This window comes from Strix aluco, chromosome 2, assembly GCF_031877795.1.
Source record: "Strix aluco isolate bStrAlu1 chromosome 2, bStrAlu1.hap1, whole genome shotgun sequence".
NCBI classification, from domain to species: Eukaryota; Metazoa; Chordata; class Aves; order Strigiformes; family Strigidae; genus Strix; species Strix aluco.
The window spans coordinates 101,273,871-101,295,847 of NC_133932.1; the positions used below are offsets into that span (position 1 = coordinate 101,273,871).

The 21,977-nt window shown below is 36.8% G+C and overlaps 1 protein-coding gene across 1 annotated transcript; it reads right to left on the reverse strand.

The window, feature by feature from the left end:
- Positions 1-291: 291 nt before the first annotated feature.
- On the reverse strand, positions 292-15,370 carry LOC141919630 (protocadherin-17-like). Its single transcript, XM_074815572.1, has 2 exons — positions 15,306-15,370; positions 292-4,853 (listed from the first exon to the last, which is right to left on the reverse strand). The coding sequence occupies exon 2, from the start codon at positions 4,786-4,788 to the stop codon at positions 4,171-4,173; it is 618 nt and encodes a 205-aa protein (XP_074671673.1). The 5' UTR covers positions 4,789-4,853; positions 15,306-15,370; the 3' UTR covers positions 292-4,170.
- Positions 15,371-21,977: the final 6,607 nt, after the last annotated feature.

Here is a 21,977-nt window from a genome sequence, read left to right on the forward strand (position 1 = left end):
TCCATGAGCAAATAACAGCCTGTAGGGATTCAGCACATCAGCTGCTTAAAAGATAAACCTACCCAGCTTGATGAAAACTCTTCACCACCTTCCTGTTGAGAGAAAACAGTTACACATTTCTAATAAATGAAGCAGGAACTGTCATTTTTTTGGCAAACTGTTAACTATCTGTAACAGCCACATTGCCCCAAGTTGCTTTTCCAAAGTAATTACCATCAGGCTCCCTGTGGTATGCAGTGTTTAACACATTTCTTCTGTGTTAATGAATGCAAAAGCAGGCAACACCACTATTAGTAATTGCTTTTTATTCGTAGTCCTCATTTTCCAGATAGGTCACATTAAACACAGCCATTAAACAATAGCGGTTGAGATAATCCATACAATGTATGCTGCTTTTGTTTGGTTTTTGTCATTCACCAGTCATTGGTGCAACTTTGAGCCATATGGGGAGACAGGGGCTGATAAATGTGAATGCCAACCTGTATCACGATTGGGCCAGAGAAGTCAAAACCTTAATCAGGTTTCATTCAATTACACTTCAAATCAACAAATCTCGATAGCCAAAACTCCCGTTTGAATTAATGCAATAATAATCACTGCTTGATGTCAAAAGAAAGTAATTAAACAATAATGAGTGCGCATATATAATGCTAGGTTTCAGACTCCTTCTTGACCTCAGCAATTTCCCTTCCATTGGACAGCAAGCAAGTTGAAAGTTTGTTTGAATGATGCATCTTGCTCTACTATGAGCAATGTTTGACTTCCAGGGGTAACTTGGACTGGGAAACCTATATTCTCAAGTAGCAAATCACAGTTCAGGAGAATCTCTTTCCTGATAAATATGCCAAGAAAAAAAAACAGGAAAAGAAAGGTCTGATTTTGAGTCCTGATTTGATTGGCCAATTGTTTAAGGAACTCCCAGTTGCTGGCTTTCATTAATTAAAAAAAAAAAGATATAGAAGGCCTTATTTGCTATTCACAGTGTACGCTACAATTTCATTAGTTACTTAACTTGCCTCCCTTAACTCCACCACTTCTTTATAATCATGTGGCAGATACTTTCTTTCAGTCTTATAAAACATGTATGTAAGGAATGAGAGAAATAACTCATAAACTTTATCTTTCATTGCTGCCTCTTTCTCCAGTGGTGACAGTAGAGATACCATGGAGAAAAAATACTTTTTAAGTTATTTTGTGTGTAGTACTTCCTTCACCACAGTCATGTTAATTTTGACTGAACCAGCAAAACTCATGTTCTGTAAGTTCTGCTGGTTTATTGGTTCATTATGTATCTATTCTAAATTGTGAAACAGATTTTCTAACCTGGGATATCCTTATTGGAAGCAGTATGCCAGAGATCTACAACACAAGGCAGTTGTCAGCCAAATTAAATAAAAGCAAGATTTCCTAAACTCTTCTATAAAGCTGTGAGTCATGAATTCTGAATTACCTCAGAGTGGTAAATAAATAATCACTACTAAATACAGATAATGTGTTAAACAGCTAAAGCTAGTAAATCACTAGTGACAGAGAGCCTTAAGGTAAATTCCTCTTACATTGGCACAGCCCTTTCTCAGAATGTTGTGGTTTTATGTCTTCAGAAACATACAATGAATTGTACAATTGGTTACTCAGTGTTAAAATCATTTATAAAATACACAAATCTCCATCACTTGACTGCATTTACATACTGGCTTAGATTCTGCTGAATAATGGATCTCACTGGCAGAGCTAAAGACTTGGTGCACAGACACTGAGGTGATGGGCACCACGGAAATACGTATAAGAGACTGATCAAACAATAAGAAATCCTCTCCACTATGGAATTTCAAGCTATCAAGCTATCAAGCAAAACCAATCTTGGGTCTCCTGGCCAAAAAAAATTAAAATTATATAACACAGACAACACCACATTTTAGATACATAAATTGTCCAAAACATGGAGAGTAGCTTGATAAAACATGTACAAGATCCCTTTTTTACACGTAATTGTAGCCTTTTTAAACAGAAGGAGCTAAAAGCAAACTGTCAGAATGGTTGTCTCCCAAAGACAATTCATTGTAGGACTGACTAGCTAAAATCAGCATTTAACAGCAATCCCAACATCAAAACAAGATGTTGGGTCAATTTTCTTTCTTGAATTGGTGAAAACTATGGCTTTGTGGGATTTGAGATTGCCAAACTCTTTTATATATGTTTGTATATTAGAGATTAAATTTAATAAACCCAATACACCATTTTAAACAATACACTGTAGTGGTATTTCCAACAGAGTATCTGAAGTATGTAAGGGGCAAATCCTGAGTTAAACATTTTATTCTTCTGCTTCTTCTTGTTCTGTGCAAATTCATTTTGAATGTGAGTTGCTTTGTAATTTTCATCTGAAGGCAATTTTGAATTTTTCAAATGCAATAAAAACACCCTTAAAAAAATAATAAAAAGTAGAAACTATATCCCAAGTTATTCTGCAAATACTTTTCAGAACCAATGAAAACCAAACTAAATCCACTCCCAAAATAAGCAGTGTGTATCTAGAACTGCAGTAAGCAATTGCACATTCTAGAGAATTGGATAAAATAAAGCCCATGACACTTTGGCACTGACATGTTTTGCAGCTCTATGAACTTAACAGCAAAACTTTGAAAATGGTGGCATCTCTTAAGAAGTCAATCAACTATCCTGCATTAAACAGGCTGGCTGCATGTGTTTGGGAAAAAAAAAAACCAAAAACAAAACCCAAAAAACGAGGTTTCAGATGTTGGTTCGAGTGTAATTTTTGTTATTAAACATGGGTTTGCAATAGAAGCTTCTACAAGGACTTGCACATAACCATGACTGATGGATGTATTTGTAGGCCGTTCAGTTAGCTCCATCAGCTCACTCAAACACATTTTGAACAGATTATGTACTGCAGTACTTCGTAGACCATACATTAAACAAGAGACTTTGCTCTGAGGCACTGCTTCCCACAATCCATGGGGAAAAGGAAGCAGGAAAAAACAAAACTCATAGAGTTCGACAGCTACTGAGGCAACACTTGCCATTTACAATATAAGCCCAAATATTTTTGCAACACAACTATATATTAATTTAATAAAATACACAATATAGCTCTTATACACTCAACAATTTGGCTCATATGCACTGAATCTGCAATAAATCAATAAAAATATGTCATTTGATGTAAACACACTGAATCTTCTTACATTTGCACATTTAAATGATCATGTGATTTTTGTGTATGTCTAAGACATTTTCACTTTCCTGAGCTATTTTAGTGTCCACAAATGAATAAAAAAGTGTTATTAATGTTAATTTCTTTTGTGTATTACCCTTAAAGGTAACTATTTTTTTTCAAACTTTATTTTGCTTCACTTCTTTTAAAACTTACTGCTAAGTATTTATGGTTTTGTTGGACACTAAAACGCTAAATAGATATTAAAATCTTTTTCTTCTTTTTAATCAAGTGAATTAGCTTATGTGTGTGCAGGACAAGATGGACTATATCATTTTACATTTAACCTTAATATGATATGAAGTGTTTTACTAATGATCAGGATATGTTTTGTTGAATAATGATCTGGAATGGGTTTTTTGTTTTCTTGTTCTTCTTTTTTTTCATATTTGTGGCAGATAACTTTGTACATAAATGTTTACCACAAATGAATGTTAATGTTTGGCGTCGCTTGGACTACTACAAGAACTCTTTTTAGGACTTTCAGTAGAAGCCTGTGGTGACTGCTGGAAATCCACCACAGATCAGAATTATTCAACCCTGTTTTTCTTGGGGTTTATAAGTAAACAGTAAAGTCAGCATCAGCTATTGAGGACAGTCTTAAAGTATCAGACGTATTTCCATTCCACCTTTCTCACACCTTCCTATCAGATTGTCAAAATGGCACCATCTTTCCTTCTTTCGTTTTGTTCTTAATGTACTTGACTCTGTCCTAATGAAAGTTTGGTCAAAATGAAACCAGTGTTATCTGTCAAAAAGAAAGAGCAGTGAAAAGAACATACTTGTGGGCACTTCAGATGTTCACTAAAAGCCTTAAAGCAGCATTGGTCTTCCTTCATTCCTTTAAATGGGTTACAACCGGGGGATTTATTTATTTATTTACTTTTAATCAGCAGAAGAGAAACGTTACTGCCAGCCTGTCCTTATTTTCCCCCTCACTTTCTGATGGCCACAGGGTCACTTCCCCGACAGTCCTGCAAGAGCTTGTCTATTTCTCTCACAACTTCCTCGGCATCCACCGACTCCCTGCCTAGATCCCGGGCTGAACGGTCTAACTGCTCCAGAACAGAGTCCATCTCACTCGAGTCTCGGCTCACTCGGGAATGCACATCTGCAAAGGCCCTAGCCATCTGATCTGATGCAATGAAGGGAGTGTCTTTTGACTGTTTACTAGGCGATAGATACTGACTGTCAGTTGACAAGTACTGGCTGCTTGGTTCAGCCAAGGCTCCTGATTTCACTTCACAACCATCCAGTGGTCCTTTTGTTGAGGTGCAAGGCTCAATGCATGTCTTGGTTGGGCTGCTCGATGCTGAGGGAACCTCCTGAAGCAGAGGACTCAGGGCACGTTTGGCTTTTAAGTAAGGTTTAACATTGGCAATGAGAATAGTGTGCTCTCTCTTGTCTTTCCCAAATGTACAAAAAGTCTTTTTCCCAGTGGGATTCACAGTTTCATATGTCTCAGTCTCAACATTAGCTTCAACTGTGGGTACAAAGAGATTTGTGCGATAATCTGCATTCTCAGCCTGACTGGCTGCAGGGAACTGTGGCATCCAACACCTGTCAGAATGACCAAGCACTCTGCATTCATCTGTGCAGTTAACACATTCTTCTTGCTCTGTAAAACAAAGGAGAAAGAGAAAAAACTCTAAGTATAGGTGGATTTCTTTAAACTAATGGATAGGCTATGATCAACACATGATGGGCTTACTTGACATCTCATTTCTTAATTATGGAGAAAAAGAAGAAGCTATAATTAAAATATTTCAGAAGGATTGCATAAACCTGTTAGTTGAGACAATAGATTTATTTAACTCTGTTCTCTACATATTAAAGCATTCACACAACCCAATGGAAGTATAAAGGGGTCATTAGAGAATCATTCTCAGTGGAATTGAGCTCCATCTGTAAACTAATCTGCTGTAGAAATCTGTTAGTCTTTGTTCTGTAAAACTCATCCTAGAAAAGAGTGAACAGTACTTAAGGAATTCAAAAGGCATTATCAGGATTAATTTTTCAAATCAAATAACTGAGCAATGACTGTCTTTCTGGAAATACAAACACTTCATAAAAATCAGCAAGTTGGCTTTTCATTTTTGTCACCTCCATTTCATTTATAATTGTTATGTTGTGTGACAGCCACAAAATAAAAAGGTTTTCTTAAAAACCCTACTTTTCCTGCTGAGAACAGAGAACTAGAATTTTCCATCAGTATGCATTAAATATAAGCTTGTCAAAAAGTGCATATTGCAATTTTATTAGACATGAGTATGGATCACGTAATCAGTTTTCCTCTTTTTTGTTTTGGTGCAAGTAAGTGAAAATGGATTTGCTCAATACATACAATTTGGAAGAATGACAAACCGTGACACACTATTTGAACTGATAACGTTTTCAGGTAGGATTTCTATATTCTTATTTCTTTAAAGGATATGTTTAAATAAGATATTTTTATTCACATTTTTAGAACATAAATTTTGATACTTCCTGTTCTACAATTCAAAGAAAAATTTCCACTTCAAAAACCTTCTCTTATCTGTCATTTTACACTAACAGAATACGTTTGGGCCACCATTTACCATTTTATAATTGTACAGATGACTCTAACCCAACATCACGAATAAAAAAAATTCCAGAAATACTGCTTAAATTTTTTAGAAAAAAACAGCTCTGATCCAAGTTGCTTTCTTTTTCTTCTTCTCAGTACTCTTTAGTGAATACTGATAGAATAAATCCTTTTATCATGTCTAGGTTTCAATCAGCTATACACTGGTCTTTAGCGATTAAGCATTTTCTTCCACCAAAATGGGCAGACAGGTTCAAATATTAATTTTACTTGAGGAATTTAGTATTTACAAAATGGAATTACAGTTAGACAAAATCTATGAGTATACCTTTAAATGTAAGAATCTGTAACAAGAATAAAACACACAGAGACATGCACTACAGGTCTTTAGAAAAGCAGAACAAACTTGTTGACACAAAGACAGGGAAAATTTAAGTGATCATCACCTTTCTAAAATAGAAACTAAAATCCTAGTAATCTTAGAATATCACCACCAGATTCATGGACAGTTGCACTGCAGAAATCTGAGACAGAAGAAACACCAAAGGTGATCTGTGAGAATCCAATAACGTAAAGAGCTTTAACTGTCCACGTTTCTAAAGAGACATGAATAAATGTGACTTAAATTTAAATAAAATTATCTTATATCACAATAATCAGTTAAATCGGGGTGAGAGAATTTACTCAGAACTGGTACTTGTTAATGATACAGTTCTGTGAAAAAGTGTCATGCTGTATAGATGTTCCCTTCCTTAAAGAGTTTAAAATCTAAGGCTGGTGTAAACCCTAAAAAAATATCACAAGCGAGAATGAGGTACAGGGAGAGGATAACACAGAGTGATTTTTGAGGAAAAGAATGTAACAGAAAAGCTTTAAATATAAAATTCACAGAGGTGAGTCAGCCTCACCTTTGTGCCTGTTAAGATCATAGAACAGATTCTTCCTGGAAGGTATATCAAAACATATGGAAGACAGGGATGTGATTAGAGACAGATGCTATGGCTTCACCAAGGGCAGATTGTGTCTGACTAATCTAGTGGCAGGATACAGGCTCTTTAGGAAGGACAGGTAAGGGAGATGAGGAGGGGGTGTCGTCCTCTATGTCAGTGACCAGCTGGAGTGCATGGTGCTCTGCCTGGGGATGGGTGAGGAACCGACTGGGTCAGGATTCAAGGGAGGGCAGGGATAGGTGACATTATAGTGGGGGGTCTGATACAGGCCACCCAACCAGGAAGACCAAGAGGATGAGGCCCTATATAGACAGATAGGAGCAGCCTTACGTTCACAAGCCCTGGTCCTCACAGGGAACTTCAACCACCTCAATATCTGTTGGAGGGACAACACAGCAGAGCAGGAACAATACAGGAGGTTCCTGGAATGACTTGATGATAACTCCCTTCTCCAAGTGACAGAGAAGCCAACAAGGAGAACTGCTATGCTGGACCTTGTTCTCACCAACAGTGAGGGGCTAGTGGGGAAGGTGAAGCTCAAGGGTGGCATTGGTTACACCAACCATGAAATGATGGAGTTCAAGATCCTTAGGGTGGTGAGGAGGGCACACAGCAAGCTCTCTACCCAGTATTCAAGAGAGCAGACTTTGGCCTCTTCAGGGATCTGCTTGGCAGAGTAGTATGGGATAAAGCTCTGGAGGGAAGACGGGCCCAAGAAAGCTGGTTAATATTCAAGGATCACCTCCTCCAAGCTCAGAAGTGATGCATCCCAAAAAAGAGGAAGTTGGGTAAGAATGCCAGGAGGCCTGCATGGATGAACAAAGAGATCCTGGACAGACTGCAACACAAAAAGGAAGCCTACTGAGGGTGGAAGTAAGGACAGGTAGGCTGGGAGGAATAACAGAGAAATTGTCCAAGCAACCATGGATCAGGTTAGGAAGGCCAAAGTCCTAAGAGAATTAAATCTGGCCAGGGACAACAAGAAAACCTTCTACTGGTATATTGGTGATAAAAAGAAGACTAGGGAAAATGTGGGCCCTCTCCAGAAGGAACTGTGAGACCTGGTTACCAGGGACATGGAAAAGGCTGAGGTACTCAATGACTTTGTTGCCTCAGTCTTCACCAGCAAGTGCTCCAGTCACACTGCCCAAGTTGTAGAAGGCAAAGGCAGGGATTGGGAAAATGAAGAACCACCCACTGTAGGAAAAGATCACGTTCAAGAACATCTAAGGAACCTGAAGGTGCACAAGTCCATGAGACCTGGTGAGATGCATCCATGGGTCCTGAAGGTACTGGCAGATTAAGTGGTTAAGCCACTATCCATCATATTAGAGAAGCTGTGGTAGTCAGGTGAAGTTCCTGCTGTCTGGAAAAGGGGAAACATAACTCCCATTTTTAAAAAAGGAAAAAAAGGAGGACATGGGAAACTACAAGCCAGTCAGTCTCCTCTCTGTGCCTGGCAGGATCATGGAGCAGTTCCTCCTGAAAATTGTGTTCGGGCATATGGAAAATAAGGAGGTGATTGGTAACAGCCAACATGGCTTCACTAAGGGCAAATCACTTCTGACAAATTTGGTGGTCTTCTACAACAGTCTCACAGCGTTGTTGGATAAGGGAAGAGCAACTAACATCATCTACCAGTACTTGTGCAAAGCATTTGACATGTCCCACATGACATCTTTGTCTCTAAATTAGAGAGACATGGATTTGATGGATGGACCACTCGGTGGATAAGGAATTGCCTGGGTGATCACAATCAAAGAGTGGCTGAATGGCCAAGTGGGGACCAGTGACTAGTGGTGTTCCTCAGGGATCAGTATTGGGATCAGAGCTCTTTAACATCTTTGTTGGTGACATGGACAGTGGGATTAAGTGCACCATTAGCAAGTTTGCTGATGACACCAAGATGTGGGTGTGGTTGACACACTGGAGGGAAGGGATGCCATCCAGAAGGACCTGGACAGGCTTGAAAGGTGGGCCCGTGCAAACCTCACAAAGTTCATCAAGGTCCTGCACATGGATCGAGACAATCCCTTGCACAAATACAGGCTGGGCGATGAGTGGATTGAGAGCAGCCCTGCAGAGAAGGACTTGGGGGTATTAGTGGAGAGAAAAATGACTATGAGTCAGCAATGTGCACTCGCAGTCCAGAAAGCCAACTGTATCCTGGACTGCATCAAGAGAAACATGGTCAACAGGTCAAGGGAGGTGATTCTCCCCCTCTACTCTGATCTCATGAGACCCCACCTGCAGTACTGTGTCCAGCTCCGGGGACCCAAACATAAGAAGACATGGACCTGCTTGAGCGAGTCCAGAGAAGGGCCATGACTATGATCACAGAGCTGGAGCTCCTCCTCTGTGAGAACAGGCTGAGAGTTGGGTTTGTTCAGCCTGGAGAAGAGAAGGGTCCAGGGAGACCTTATAGCAGCCTTCCAATACTTAAAGGGGGCCTACAGAAAAGATGGGGAGGGACTCTATCAGGGAGTGTAGTGATAGGACAAGGGGTAATGGTTTTAAACTGAAAGAGGGTAGATTTAGATTAGATATAATGAAGAAATTCTTTACTATGAGGGTGGCAAGACAGTGGCACAGGTTGCCCAGAGGAGTTGTGGATGCTCCATCCCTGGAAGTGTTCAAGGCCAGGTTGGACAGGGTTTTGAGCAACCTGCTCTAGTGGAAGGTGTCCCTGCCCATGGCAGGAGGGTTGGAACTAGGTGATCTTTAAGGTCCCTTCCAACCCAAACTATTCTACGATTCTAAGATTCTATGATTCTATGCCATTCAGAGGGGCCTTGACAGGATTGAGGAGTGAGTCCATGTGAACCTCATGAAGTTCAACAAGTCCAAGTGCAAGGTCCTGCATCTGCATCAGGGAAATCACCAGTATCAATGCAGACTGGGGGATGAATGGATTGAGAGGAGAAGGACTTGGGGATACCAGTGGATGAAAAATTGGACATGAGCTGGCAATGTGCACTCGCAGGCCAGATAGCCAATTGTATCCTGGGCTGCATGAACTGAAAGAAGGTAAATTTAGATTGCACATGAAGAAGAAACTTTAATATGAGGGTGGTGAGATGGTGGAAGAGCTTTGCCAGAGAAGCTGTGGATGCCCCATCATTGGAAGATTTCAAAATCATGTTGAAGGGGCTTTGAGGAACCTGATCTAATGAAGGATGTCCTGGCCATGGCATGGGGATTGAACTAGATGATCTTTCAAGGTCGCTTCCAACCAAAACCATCCTATGATTCTATGACCTCCAAGGAAAAGTAAGCTGAATGCTGTTTTTAGTGTACAATAAAAATCAGAATTATCATAATGAAAAGCAAGAGTAAAAGATGACCACAACCCTGGGACAGTAACACAGTGGCAGAACTGAGAAGAGTTTAAGGAAGAGATTTAAGTTTGTGGTAGTTGATTTTACTTCGCTTGAATGACATGATATTGGTATGCATAACCATAGAGACAACATATGCGGTGACAATTGCTTAATGAAAAGGAAGCCATACAAATAAAGGACATTGCTACACACCTCATTCCACTCATTAGTTCACCTCCACTAAAGTTCTCTGTATGTAGTTTTCCAGAACTTCTACAGCATCAAACAGCTGCTGCTTAAAACATCTAAGTGAAACTGCTAGTCTCTCTCTCTCTCAAAAAAAGGAAAAAATAAAACTCCACAAAACAAACCAAATCAATATGTTTTAAAACACAGATTGGGCAACAGCACTGGAGAAGAAGGTTCCAAGCTTTAATATGGGATGGGCAATAGTTAATACTAGCCAGGTTTGATTACATTTTGTCACAGAAATACAACAGAAATAAACAAACAAAAAAAAAATGCCCTAAGTCAATGTTAATTCTAGAACTTTAGATTTTGCAAATGTTTGCTATTAATTCATTTTGTTCTTTTTCTCTTCCTCCTAATCCTACAGAATAGATTTGTGGCAAGCTCAGCCTCTAGCTTTAGAAGTGGGCCTACATAGTAAGTAGAAATAACATTTGTCTTGTTTAGGATTTTCTTTAATCATATCTAAAATTATTTTTCTCTTATATGGAACTCATGACAAGGCCGAGTAAAAGGTTTCTGGCACTTTTAAAGGTTTCCCTAAGGAATTAATCAGCTTTCCAACTAACTGTTTTATTTTGTAGACTTAACTATCCTTTGCATGAAGTTATGTAAATAATTTAACAAATGATGAAAATAAAAACATGCTACATGTTAACTACCATAAAATGCTCAGAACTGTACAATCAATGGACCAGCACTCCTCTCTGTTGCTCTCTTTTCAATTATTCCATCAAAGCAGGACTCCTCTTTGCTCCTTTCTTTTACAAAAAAAAAAAAAAAATAGCACTTACTGTAAAACTTTCTAACCATATTTAATGTGTCAAGAACTCATAGTATACTGGGAGACCATCAGTGAACACAACTGAGATTTCAATACATTACAGCCTATTGCGTTAAGCCGCAAAAAGACCATGTATAGAAGGGAAACTCTTCCTGTCTTTCAGGCAGTAGTTCTGTGTCATATTATTTTAAAATACATTAAATAAATGTTCATATATTTATATACAATTCCCTGCTATTTACATTGACAACATATATATATGCATATGAAATATACAACTGGGAAATTTTATTTCGACATTCTCTCTTATTTGAAAACTTGACTGAACTGTATTTGTTTAAAAAATAATAATAAAATTATTCCCTGAACTGAAATCGAAATGAACAAGCATCAGATGAAAGATAAAGATCATAAAAGTTCTCAGCCACTGGAAATAAGTTAACTACACTAGGTATTCAGAACTGTGCCATAAACTATGATTTGAGATTTTCTAGACTCATTGGGTTAATTTTGTTATAACCAAGTTACGTTATATGATTTTAAATTCTTAGCTTTTATGCATGTGCGTACACATAGACTGGGTATGAGGATAACTCTTACAGAGTATTTACATTATTCATTACTGCCAATAAAAATACAAGTTTGCTGGCAGTCTCTAAGAGATATATATCATATAGCATATATATGTTATATATATTGCATGCCATATCTTCCTTCCCCTTCTCATTTCCTGCATTTGCTAAAGCAGTTTTTATACTTGCATTCATACTCACAGTATCGACTAACTTTCCATTTCTGCTCCCTGGGCATCCTAGCAGTGACTGAATTAAATATGAAGCCAAAAAAGAAGAAGAAACAAATACTGAATGACCTTGAAATGAAAACCACCTGCATTGCATGAGCTTTGGTGATCTAGTCTTGAAAATCTGTGTCTTTACACTTCACTCTTTCAAGTCACATCATAGGAAACAGATTCTGAGTATTGATTATCATACAGTATAAGCTGCTCATCTCACCATTAGCCTGTAATTTTGATGGCTACAGCTAGTAGACAGTGAAGAAAATCGAACAGGCACTTTTACAGCAGAAACTATAAACACAAAGTGAACTATCACCACCAAGGGCCAAATTAGTATATATGAGAAAATAGAATCAATTTAAAGGTAAATATATAAATATATGTATGTAAAATAGGTCATACACTGTGCTGTACAGCAAGTTGTGCCGGTAGAGTGATACGCACCATCGGTCTTTATCTCTATACTTGTCTCCCTCCTGTTGAAAATAAACCCTTAACAGTGCAAGTGTGTACAATAAACAGAAGCCGCCTAGAGGTTTTCCTAACTCTCTGGAGTTTTAAGCGTAAACAGTCAGAAGTGCTTTATGCACTTAGGGGAGAACATACACTAAAAAAGAACTGCTAATTTATCACCCATAGAAAGAAAAGGAAACAAGTTATCCGGAAACAACAGTCACCTAGAAAGGAAATGTATACTGGATAGAAATTTAAGATGGTGTAGGATGAAAGTTATGTTGTCAACATATAAAATGCAATGCAAGGTATGTATTTTGATGCAACATAAGACATAGCTTATGTATTTTATTCTATATTACCAGAAGAGCTGTAGTTAACATCTGCCTTCTGTAGCAAGCTTAAAGCAAAAGATACGTTTATTGTGCTATCTTTAATTTCCCCTGCTTTCCTCATAAATATTGTGAAGAATTAAATATGGGTACCAATTTCACCCTAAACATATTGCACTACATAGTTAATTAATTAATGCTTTAGATAGCTGACTCCTTTCAACGGCTAAAACTGAGATATCTTACTTTAACTCACTAATTATATTAAATTTGCATAATGATAACAAAGAAAAAAATCAATAATTTTTTTTTTGAACAGTGGCTCAGTCACTGTTATTAACTGAACCCAGTTAATAAATACAATATTTTTTCTAATTTAATTGGACCCTAATTATTTAAATTACACATAGACACACAAAGCAGAGAGCCAAATGAAAAGTAAAAAATCCATGTACATAAAACATCAGCATACAAATATTTTCAAGAAATATTTCATGCACTATGTTTGTAAGATGAAAACGCTATACTCCGTATTGAAGTGCTCCATATAATGTAATAGTAAATGTCCAGGTTTGTGTATAGGGGAAATCAGATTTTAAATATATGTGTATATACATGTATTTACATACATATATACATATATCTAAAAACATATATGTATATATGCATATACATTTATTTAAAAACTGATTTACTCTATACACTAGCCTGGACATATAACTATACCTATATCTATACACTCATATTCCTCTCCAAAACTTGTAAATGATGTTATCAAATTGTATTTGAAGTTAAACAAGGCAGAGAGAGTTCAGATCATTATAATTTACAAGATTTGATCTGGCAAATAGTCATTCAAGTGCATTCTTTTCTAAGAACTTTTTACTCGTGAAATATAAAAAAATGTAGCTTTGTATTACCATACATTCATTGATGAAAGCTAAATAAGAATATGGCTAGATAAGTACATGAATAACAGTGAATATTTTAAAATGTCAGTAGCTTTTGTTATTTTTTATTAGCTTAGGAAATGCTAGCCTATCTTTCAGATATTTTATTTACTCTTACTCTCTCTCAACAGGTGATGCTTAGTCTTTACTATCACATAAACACCTCCTTCTAACTGACCTTTTTTTTTTCTTCTTTCCTATAAATATGGAAGCTAAAAAATAGTCATTAATTGTCACTGGCTGGCTCAGTTGACTAGAATGGCTATCAGCTAACAGCTCCAAATAAAAAATACGCTGGAGGACCCATTCTAAAACGTATATAGTCTTCTTTTTGAAGCATGAGGTTTCACACTGCTGATACAATCTACCTCCACCCTTGAAATGCTCTATTCTTCATTGCATTACAGGGTGAACAGTAATGCACATGTTTTCTGACCCTTGTTTCACATTAAAAAGAAAAAGATCTGCCTTTGATGCATACATGGAGTTCACACTGACTTCCTTGGAGAGAGTTTCATTTCACCCTTGATTTTGTGAATTTGTGTTCATTATTGAAAATAATTCCATCTAGAATTCACACAATAATGAAACAAGGTGTAAAATCCTCTGTAGCTTATATTTCTCTGGTCTAACCCCAAACACACTACATAAAAAAAACCACTAGTACTTGCCTTAGACTAATAAAATAATGTAAGTTTTATATATTTTAATACCTTGAATAGATATGAAAGACCTATATTTTCTGTACGTATGTGTAAACAGATGGACAATAAATGGCATCTAATGTCTAGTAGAGAATATAATTAACTCTGCCTTTCAGAATGTCAGTAATTCCTGTAATATGACCAGAAAACCTCGCAGAATTAATATGAAATGGTGTCTTTTTTTTATTTCAGACAGGCAATTGCCTTTACTAAAGAACTGAAAAGACTGTAAGTAAGTATTTATTACAGGAGAAAAATAATGGGCTGCTTTGACATGTCCTAAACACTGGGGCTATATGACACTTCTGATGAGAACAATCAGCTAAAGTACTACTTCTGTGGTTGGATTCCTGTTTAATTACAATTGATTTTGACATAAATGAGCAGAGGTAAACAAATACTTCTATACACATGCTTGCTGTTATTAAACAGAGCTGTCTCCAATCTGAGTATTTATATTGGCTTGTCTGTTTAAAGGCTCCTTTCAGTTAGGCAAAGCAATTATGTAGCTCAGATTAGCAAAATGACTGGCAGTAAAATGAGAATGGACTGCCACTTTTTTAAACCTCTTGGATCCTGTGGTCTTTTCCTGGTAATATAGCTACAAGCTTCTGAGGTCTGTAATCCTTACATAGTTGCCTGTGGTTGGTTGTTTTTTTGTTTGGTTATTTTGTTTCTTTGCTTGTTTTCTGGACACAGGATAAAGAGAATATATTTTTTATATTGACATAGCATAAAACACTTCAAAAGCAATAAAAACATTGTGGGCCTATGGATTTAATTCTACTTGACATTTGTTCCGAACCATAAATATTGGAGGAATATTTCAGGATTACATGGAGCACTACAGAACATTTAACATTTTTTTAATGGAAGTATGCTTTAAATTCATGCTTAAAATTTAATGGCAATCACATATTTTTATTTAAAGACAGAGTAAGAGCAAGAAAACATTTCTGTTACCTGAAAATTTTCCATCCTCACAGCGGGCTGGTCCACAGATCCCAACAATGGGTCTTTGGCCTCTGCCTTGCTGTTCTGGAGGCAAATCAGACCTGTGAGTCACAGACAGGGATAGGCTCTGCTTCCAAAATTCACAACAATGTCAAAACTTCCACAGCAGAAAAGCAATTTCTATCTGCGGCCCAGGCATAGCTCACAGCCCTTGAAATTTTTCCCTATGCTTCTCAAAGGTATAAAAACACAGAAGTCTATAGCTGGCAGTGAACTAAAAATGTCTGACTAGTAAAAAGGGTGTCTCATTTCTTTCTACCAAAGAGGCAAGGCTGAGAATGGACACTCAGTTTTGGTTTCCAACATTTGCCTTTAAGTCAGACTGGCACCTACTCTAATTTGCAGTAAAAAGACCATATGACAGTCATGAAAAGATATTTTGGCCTCTTCCTGATCCCACCATAAAAAACTCTTCCTAGTCCAGGGTTGCAGGGAGGAAATGTACAAGGGCTAGATATGCCAGCCCTGTGCTTAGCTGAGAAGGTACAGGGAAACTTTAGTAATCGGACAAATTCATAGTTTTAAACAGTAAATCTGTTTCCTAGAAAAGAAGAGAAACAAACCTGCAGTAATTAACAGAAGAGAGCAGGCTTGCAGATCTGTTAGAAAGAACATTTTTAATATAGCACATTTTCCTACTCTTGATCAAGGCAGTTCCACAGATTTTACAGTGGAATTGTTTCAGTACTGGCATCTAAAAATGCATTGAGTCTTAAATCTGAAACCTAACTGAATTATTTGTGTAATCATTTGCAGAATTTGAATGATATTCACATTGCTTTTTACTAACTGAATTGTGAGCTAGTTATAATTATGAATAATTTCTGTATCTAATTTGTAATATTTAGTAAATACTAACAATGTATATTGTACTGTGGCAATGTTTAGGAATCCAGTCATTAACCAGGCCCATTGTGAGGCATCCTATACAAATATTAATAGATTGTACAGTTAGAGACAAGAGGTAACAAGTGATTAGGACTAACAAAAGCAATGAATGGGAAGGAAAGACAACATTAATAAAAATATAATCATGCTGTTGACATTTCCTGAAAATACCAATATAAAAGCTATATAATTTAAAGAAGATATCCCCATCTGTCATACCATCAAGCCACCAACGATTAGCTATATATTACACCACTGAGCCTTCCTCACTGGTTGCCAATTATCTCAGTATACAAAACTTTAATTAGAAGGCACCAAGCTTTCTGCTTTGTAAACTTGTCTCAAATTTGGATATGACAACTTGTTTACAGACATTGACTGATGAGGGTGCCACTGAGGAGAGCGACGACAGGCTTCTGAAGAAATCTGTTTCTATGTCCTTTTGGTGGCTCTGTTAACATCCTGTCTATAGGTAGACTCTCTTGAATGGAAGTCTATCAGGTTCTGTGTAGGAGCATGATTTTGTCCAAAAAATGAAACAATGTAGTAAAGCTTTTCAAATGCTATTTATTTTCCTTTACAGAGTCTCACAAAAATTGGCTACAGGCTATATGGATGCTGAACCATTCAAAATCTGGCCACTTTGGTGAAAGAGAGTAGTTTCCTCCACATTCCTGCCAGTATGCCTAGATTTACATTCAAAATCTCCTTTACCAGACATAATGAGACCACGTCTGTTTTATACTGATAGATGGAAAAGCCCACTGGGTATCATTCTCTGCTTCAAAAGGTTGATGTCATATACAGGTCATATAATTTGGACTTCATGGGAGGTACAATGCATCTGCCAGAATAGGAGTAAGAACATTTTTCATGATGCTGCTCCCAGAAAAACCCTGAAGTTGTCTGGGCATCTTAAGGAACTGTCACTCGGACATACAGATACAGAAATACCTTCTTAGGAAAAAATTACTTAAAAGCTTCATATAGAGTCTCTCCTATGCTATGGTAAGTAACATATTCATTATTGTTTGATTAGATGATGATCTAGACTATTGTTTAGCAGATTGGTGGTGTGTTTTATTGCCACCTTCAAAAGAGATTTGCAGAACAGTATTACCCTTATGTCAATTTATGAAGCACCTGCATTATCTTAGGAATTTGAGTTTCATAATGCTATCCTACTTAGCTTTCTGCCCTGATAGTGCTCCAGTTAGATCTATCAGAAAGCATAATTAAGTATGCTTTTTTCAAATCTGATTCTAAATAAAACTAGTTTGGCAAAAAGAATTGTGCGTGTAAACAGATTCAATACCATATTTTCAAGTTCTCCATGTACTGTAAACAAATTTCTGAAAGACACTTACTGAAGATGACTTCAGAATATTCAAATCTTTCTTCTCCCAGATCCTTCATCAAGAACCTTAAATTCCAGATCTTTTTCTTGTATTTCAAGGATCGAGGAGATTATAGATATTGACAACACTAATACACAAAATCTCTCCTGCTAGTTACTTCTATTTGCAGCAGTTGAGCTGCTCAACTGAGAGTCACTTTTTCACTTGTCATCTTTGTATTTGTTATAGCTTCAAGTTTTGTACTGATGTCAGCATACTGTGATATGACAAAACACGTTTTTAAGGAAAATTGGTAATTTGGGAACTATTTCCAAAGACGTCACTATGTGTTCATTGTTTTCACTAATATCTTCACTTTTTAAGCCTGCAACTGTTAGAAGCTATTTTTCTGGTCTCTAGCAACCCTTCATCTCAGCCATGTTCTTATAAAAAGTGTATTTTAGTCCTGGTGATAGACTTAAAGGCTAGTTACAAACATCACCACCAAGTAAGATGCAGTCAGTGTAATTTCTTTCAGCTGTGCCCTCAGCTTACTTATCTGAGCACCCTACAAAGGATATCCAACAGTGAGGCAGTAGATAAGTTAAACACTGTTCTGGAAAATCGAGTAAAAGATGCAGCTGCTACCTTTAAAGCTGCTGAAGGATTCAGAATATGTCAGTCAGTGTCAATCTATTGACTTTAAGAAAATCTTTACTCTGTAGAGGTAATGAAGAAACTACAACCCTAGAAATGGGTCAGACATACTGTAAAATGCAGTAAAACCTATTCTAGACATGGATCATGATCAACTTTCTTGGGGTATTTAAAGAGACCTTTTCATTTACTGGAACTTATCACTATAATATTTACTTGAGTTAGAGTTTCATGTGTGCTTTCCACCATGACTTCATTTTAATGGATTCCCCTTCTCGCAGCATTTTTGTTCTATTGGAAAGAAAAGGCAAGAGACCTGTACAGTCATTATTAGTCTGAATTCTTAGTATCACAGATAATGGAAAGCAGAGAAAACTGAGCCCCAATATCTATGGCATGGTTTTTCAAAAACAGTCTCTGGGTTTCCTAATAAAAACGTAGCTTTCCTTTGTTTTTCTTTAAGAAAAAGAATTGCTTTAATTCCCAAGGAGACAAAAATTGTGTGTGAAGCACCATATCTGAAAGCAAGGCTCTCTCTGACCTTCAACAAATTCTGTAAGGAATTAAGGTAAGAAAAAATTTTCTTGTAGAAAAAAAAAAAAACAACTTTTTTTTTTTTTTTTTAAGTCCACCTGTTACAGCACATGCATGGTATGTATCCTACTTCTCAGGTATCTAAGAAACAGTTTAGCAGAGTTCTAAACTTATTTGTAAGCTCTCAAGTGACTCTCTGCAGTTCCAGCTGAAGATGGATACAAGGCAGCTAATTTGCTACCACCAAGGGAAAATGTTATAACATAAAAACATTCACTCCCGGAGCTTCAAAACTGTCGAGTGCCTAGGGAGCCTGACTATTTGTAGAATTGATACTACGCATATGCTTCCTCTGTAACTGTTACATGCATACATCTGGCATCTGTCTCTGTGTTAAGCAGACTTAATTGTCCCTAGTATTACTATGTAAAAAGCCTCTAACCTAGATGGTTAAAAAAAATATAAATGAAAGGATATATGTGTTTTTTGTAGAATTATTTTTGCATTATTGGCAAGATATGCAGAGAGCTCTGCACTATGACTATCGGCAAAATATTTTAGCTCTGCCTTCCAAATAACTTTAAAGAAAGATCACGCTCTTTTCTTAGCATGACATTTGGCACTTTGTACAGCCTCTTAATCAAATGGGGTTGTTTTAGTTGGAATCCCTTTTTCCATTTATTCTCCTTTTTTTTTTTTTTTTTAATTTTTTCCCCTTTCTTGATTGTTGATCCTCCCTCTTTTATCCACATCAGACTTCAGAGCATTTAATCATTTGCCAGACTTGGCTGGACCAATTCTGAAGATACGTAATTTTTTTTTTTAAGTGATATTAGGGGGACTCTATATGTTAGTACATTATTCAGCTCACTGTTGTTAGCAAAGTTAAGACTCATGCAAAGCACCTGATTTCAGATTTCAATATTTTTTTAAAAGATCAAAGAGCATGGCAAATCTTATTCTTTGGTTAGACAGACCATGAGAACAGTAATATTCTAAAAGATGGAGGTAGCTGCATAGAACTAATACTAAATTGAAGGCCTTTTGAAGTTATTTTAACCTTTGTGTCAATGCTCATCTCAAAATGTCCCAACAAAGTAAAAAAACTGTTTCTAATTGGGAAAACACACAGAAATTAGTTCTTCCTGTAAAGTAAGATAAGAAAATGCTGGTGGTTTGATATCTGACATCATTCATGATAGCAAAAATGAAATATGTTCAAGGTCCTTCTTTTACTAAGATTATTTCTTTGAGCAAGACTATAAAGCATAGTCTTTCCTAAGGCAACTGTACCTGCCTAAGTCTATTTAGGATTCAGGGAAAAGATATTCCTACAGCTGAGGTCTTCTGAAGACCCTGATTTCCTCCTACCGTGTGCACTAAATCCTAGTGAGCAGGAAGACAGGCCATAGTTTTTTCACACCTCCTGTTTAAGCTTTATTATCATGCAACAAGGAAGCAAACCAGAGAGAGCTTCCATCTAACCTGCTATTTAAGGGAAAATTCTTGTCAATCAAGGGACTGGGAAAAAACCCACAGGAAGCAGACTTAGATGCTGAATATTAGCTTCATCAGATGCCTAGCAGCAGCTACAAGAGAGAAAATAATTTCATTCAAGAAACAGAGACAGCCATATAATCTGATTTCTGACAATTAAAATTAGGCTAGAATTCTTAAGCTGTCTCTAGAGGCAATGGAGAAGGATGAATTCAAAGAGCCATTCAGAATGTCAGTGATACGCTCCAGATCTAAACCACTTCCCAGACAGGCCTGCATATCTTCACTGAATGTGCATGGAGTTGATGTCCTGAAGTTATCTACCTCTGTGTTACAGATACATACCCATCAGTCTTGCTTTTCCCATTAGCTGTCTTAAGCTTTTCAGCACTGAGAAAATTGTCTGTTTTGAGTCAACGGGTCCAATATTCCCTATTTTAATGTAGATGTGATTTAGGTGTGTAACAGCATCATGAATCCCCCTTTCCAAGATGTGCTTATATCAAGTTGGTACTTTTTTTTACACAATTAAAGTTTGTGTCAAAGTAAGTGCTGCATTTTGAATGCCTGAACGAACACACTGGAATCTGCTGCTCTTCATTGACACGAAATGTGGCTGATCCATTCCCTTCTTGCAGCTGCTACTCTGGCTCCAAGTTCTTATCAGAACCTTACCAGGGAGTGGTTTTGCTGACCTATAGGTGTTGTCACCTTTATACAGGCAAGATGTTTGACACAGTGTGAAGTGGCTTTTTTATTTTATTTTATTTTATTTTATTTTATTTTATTTTATTTTATTTTATTTTATTTTATTTTATTTTATTTTATTTTATTTTATTTTATTTTATTTTATTTTATTTTATTTTATTTTATTTTATTTTTATTTTATTTCCAGAAATTTAGCAAGGGAAATCCAAATCAGCTGATCAACTATACTTTGTCTACAGAGCAAGTTGGCACCTGAAGTATGACAAGAACATCATCCTAGCTCCTACTGGAATTTAGAGTTGGAGGCAGATGAGAGCCAGTGTCCTTGCCAACTCTTCTGTCCAGTCATACCTTGCTTTTTCAGCCCAGGCTGTGTTGGCTCACAGATCTAGCTGAATCCTAAACACAGAAGAGTACTGGATACCTTGCAAAGATGCTAAATTCCAATTTTCTGTTTCATCTACAGTTCAGACTTACAGATCTTCTGCAAATATTACTAAAGCATATGTTTAGCTTTTGCTTTAATAGGAAAATAAAAGGAAGGGAGCTTCATGAATTATAGCCCATATTTATGTATCAGATTTTTCATGACTACCTGTCTGTCTTGGGAGTACAGAATTGCTAGCCTTGGATTTTGGAATTCAGACTTAAAGTTATCTGAGATGCCCAAAATTCAATCATAGTATCTCACTTCTCTCCTTTCCAAGGACAAAATAAAAGTTATTGATATAGAGCAGCGTACCCAGAATACTCATCAGCCACTGATTCCATTCTCAGAAATAGTTCTGATCTCAAAATTCTTATTTTAAACGTTGAGTAGGACTGAGCTCTTCTATTCATTAAGTCTGTGGCTTTCAACATCAACCTAAATACTCCTTTAAGTAAAATCTCAGCTTAAATTTGGCATGTGCTTTTTGATTCAACAATGTTGAATTGGTATTTCTTAGAGAGTCAGACTGGGGTGATAAACAACTGTCAACAACTTTGTTCATTAAATATC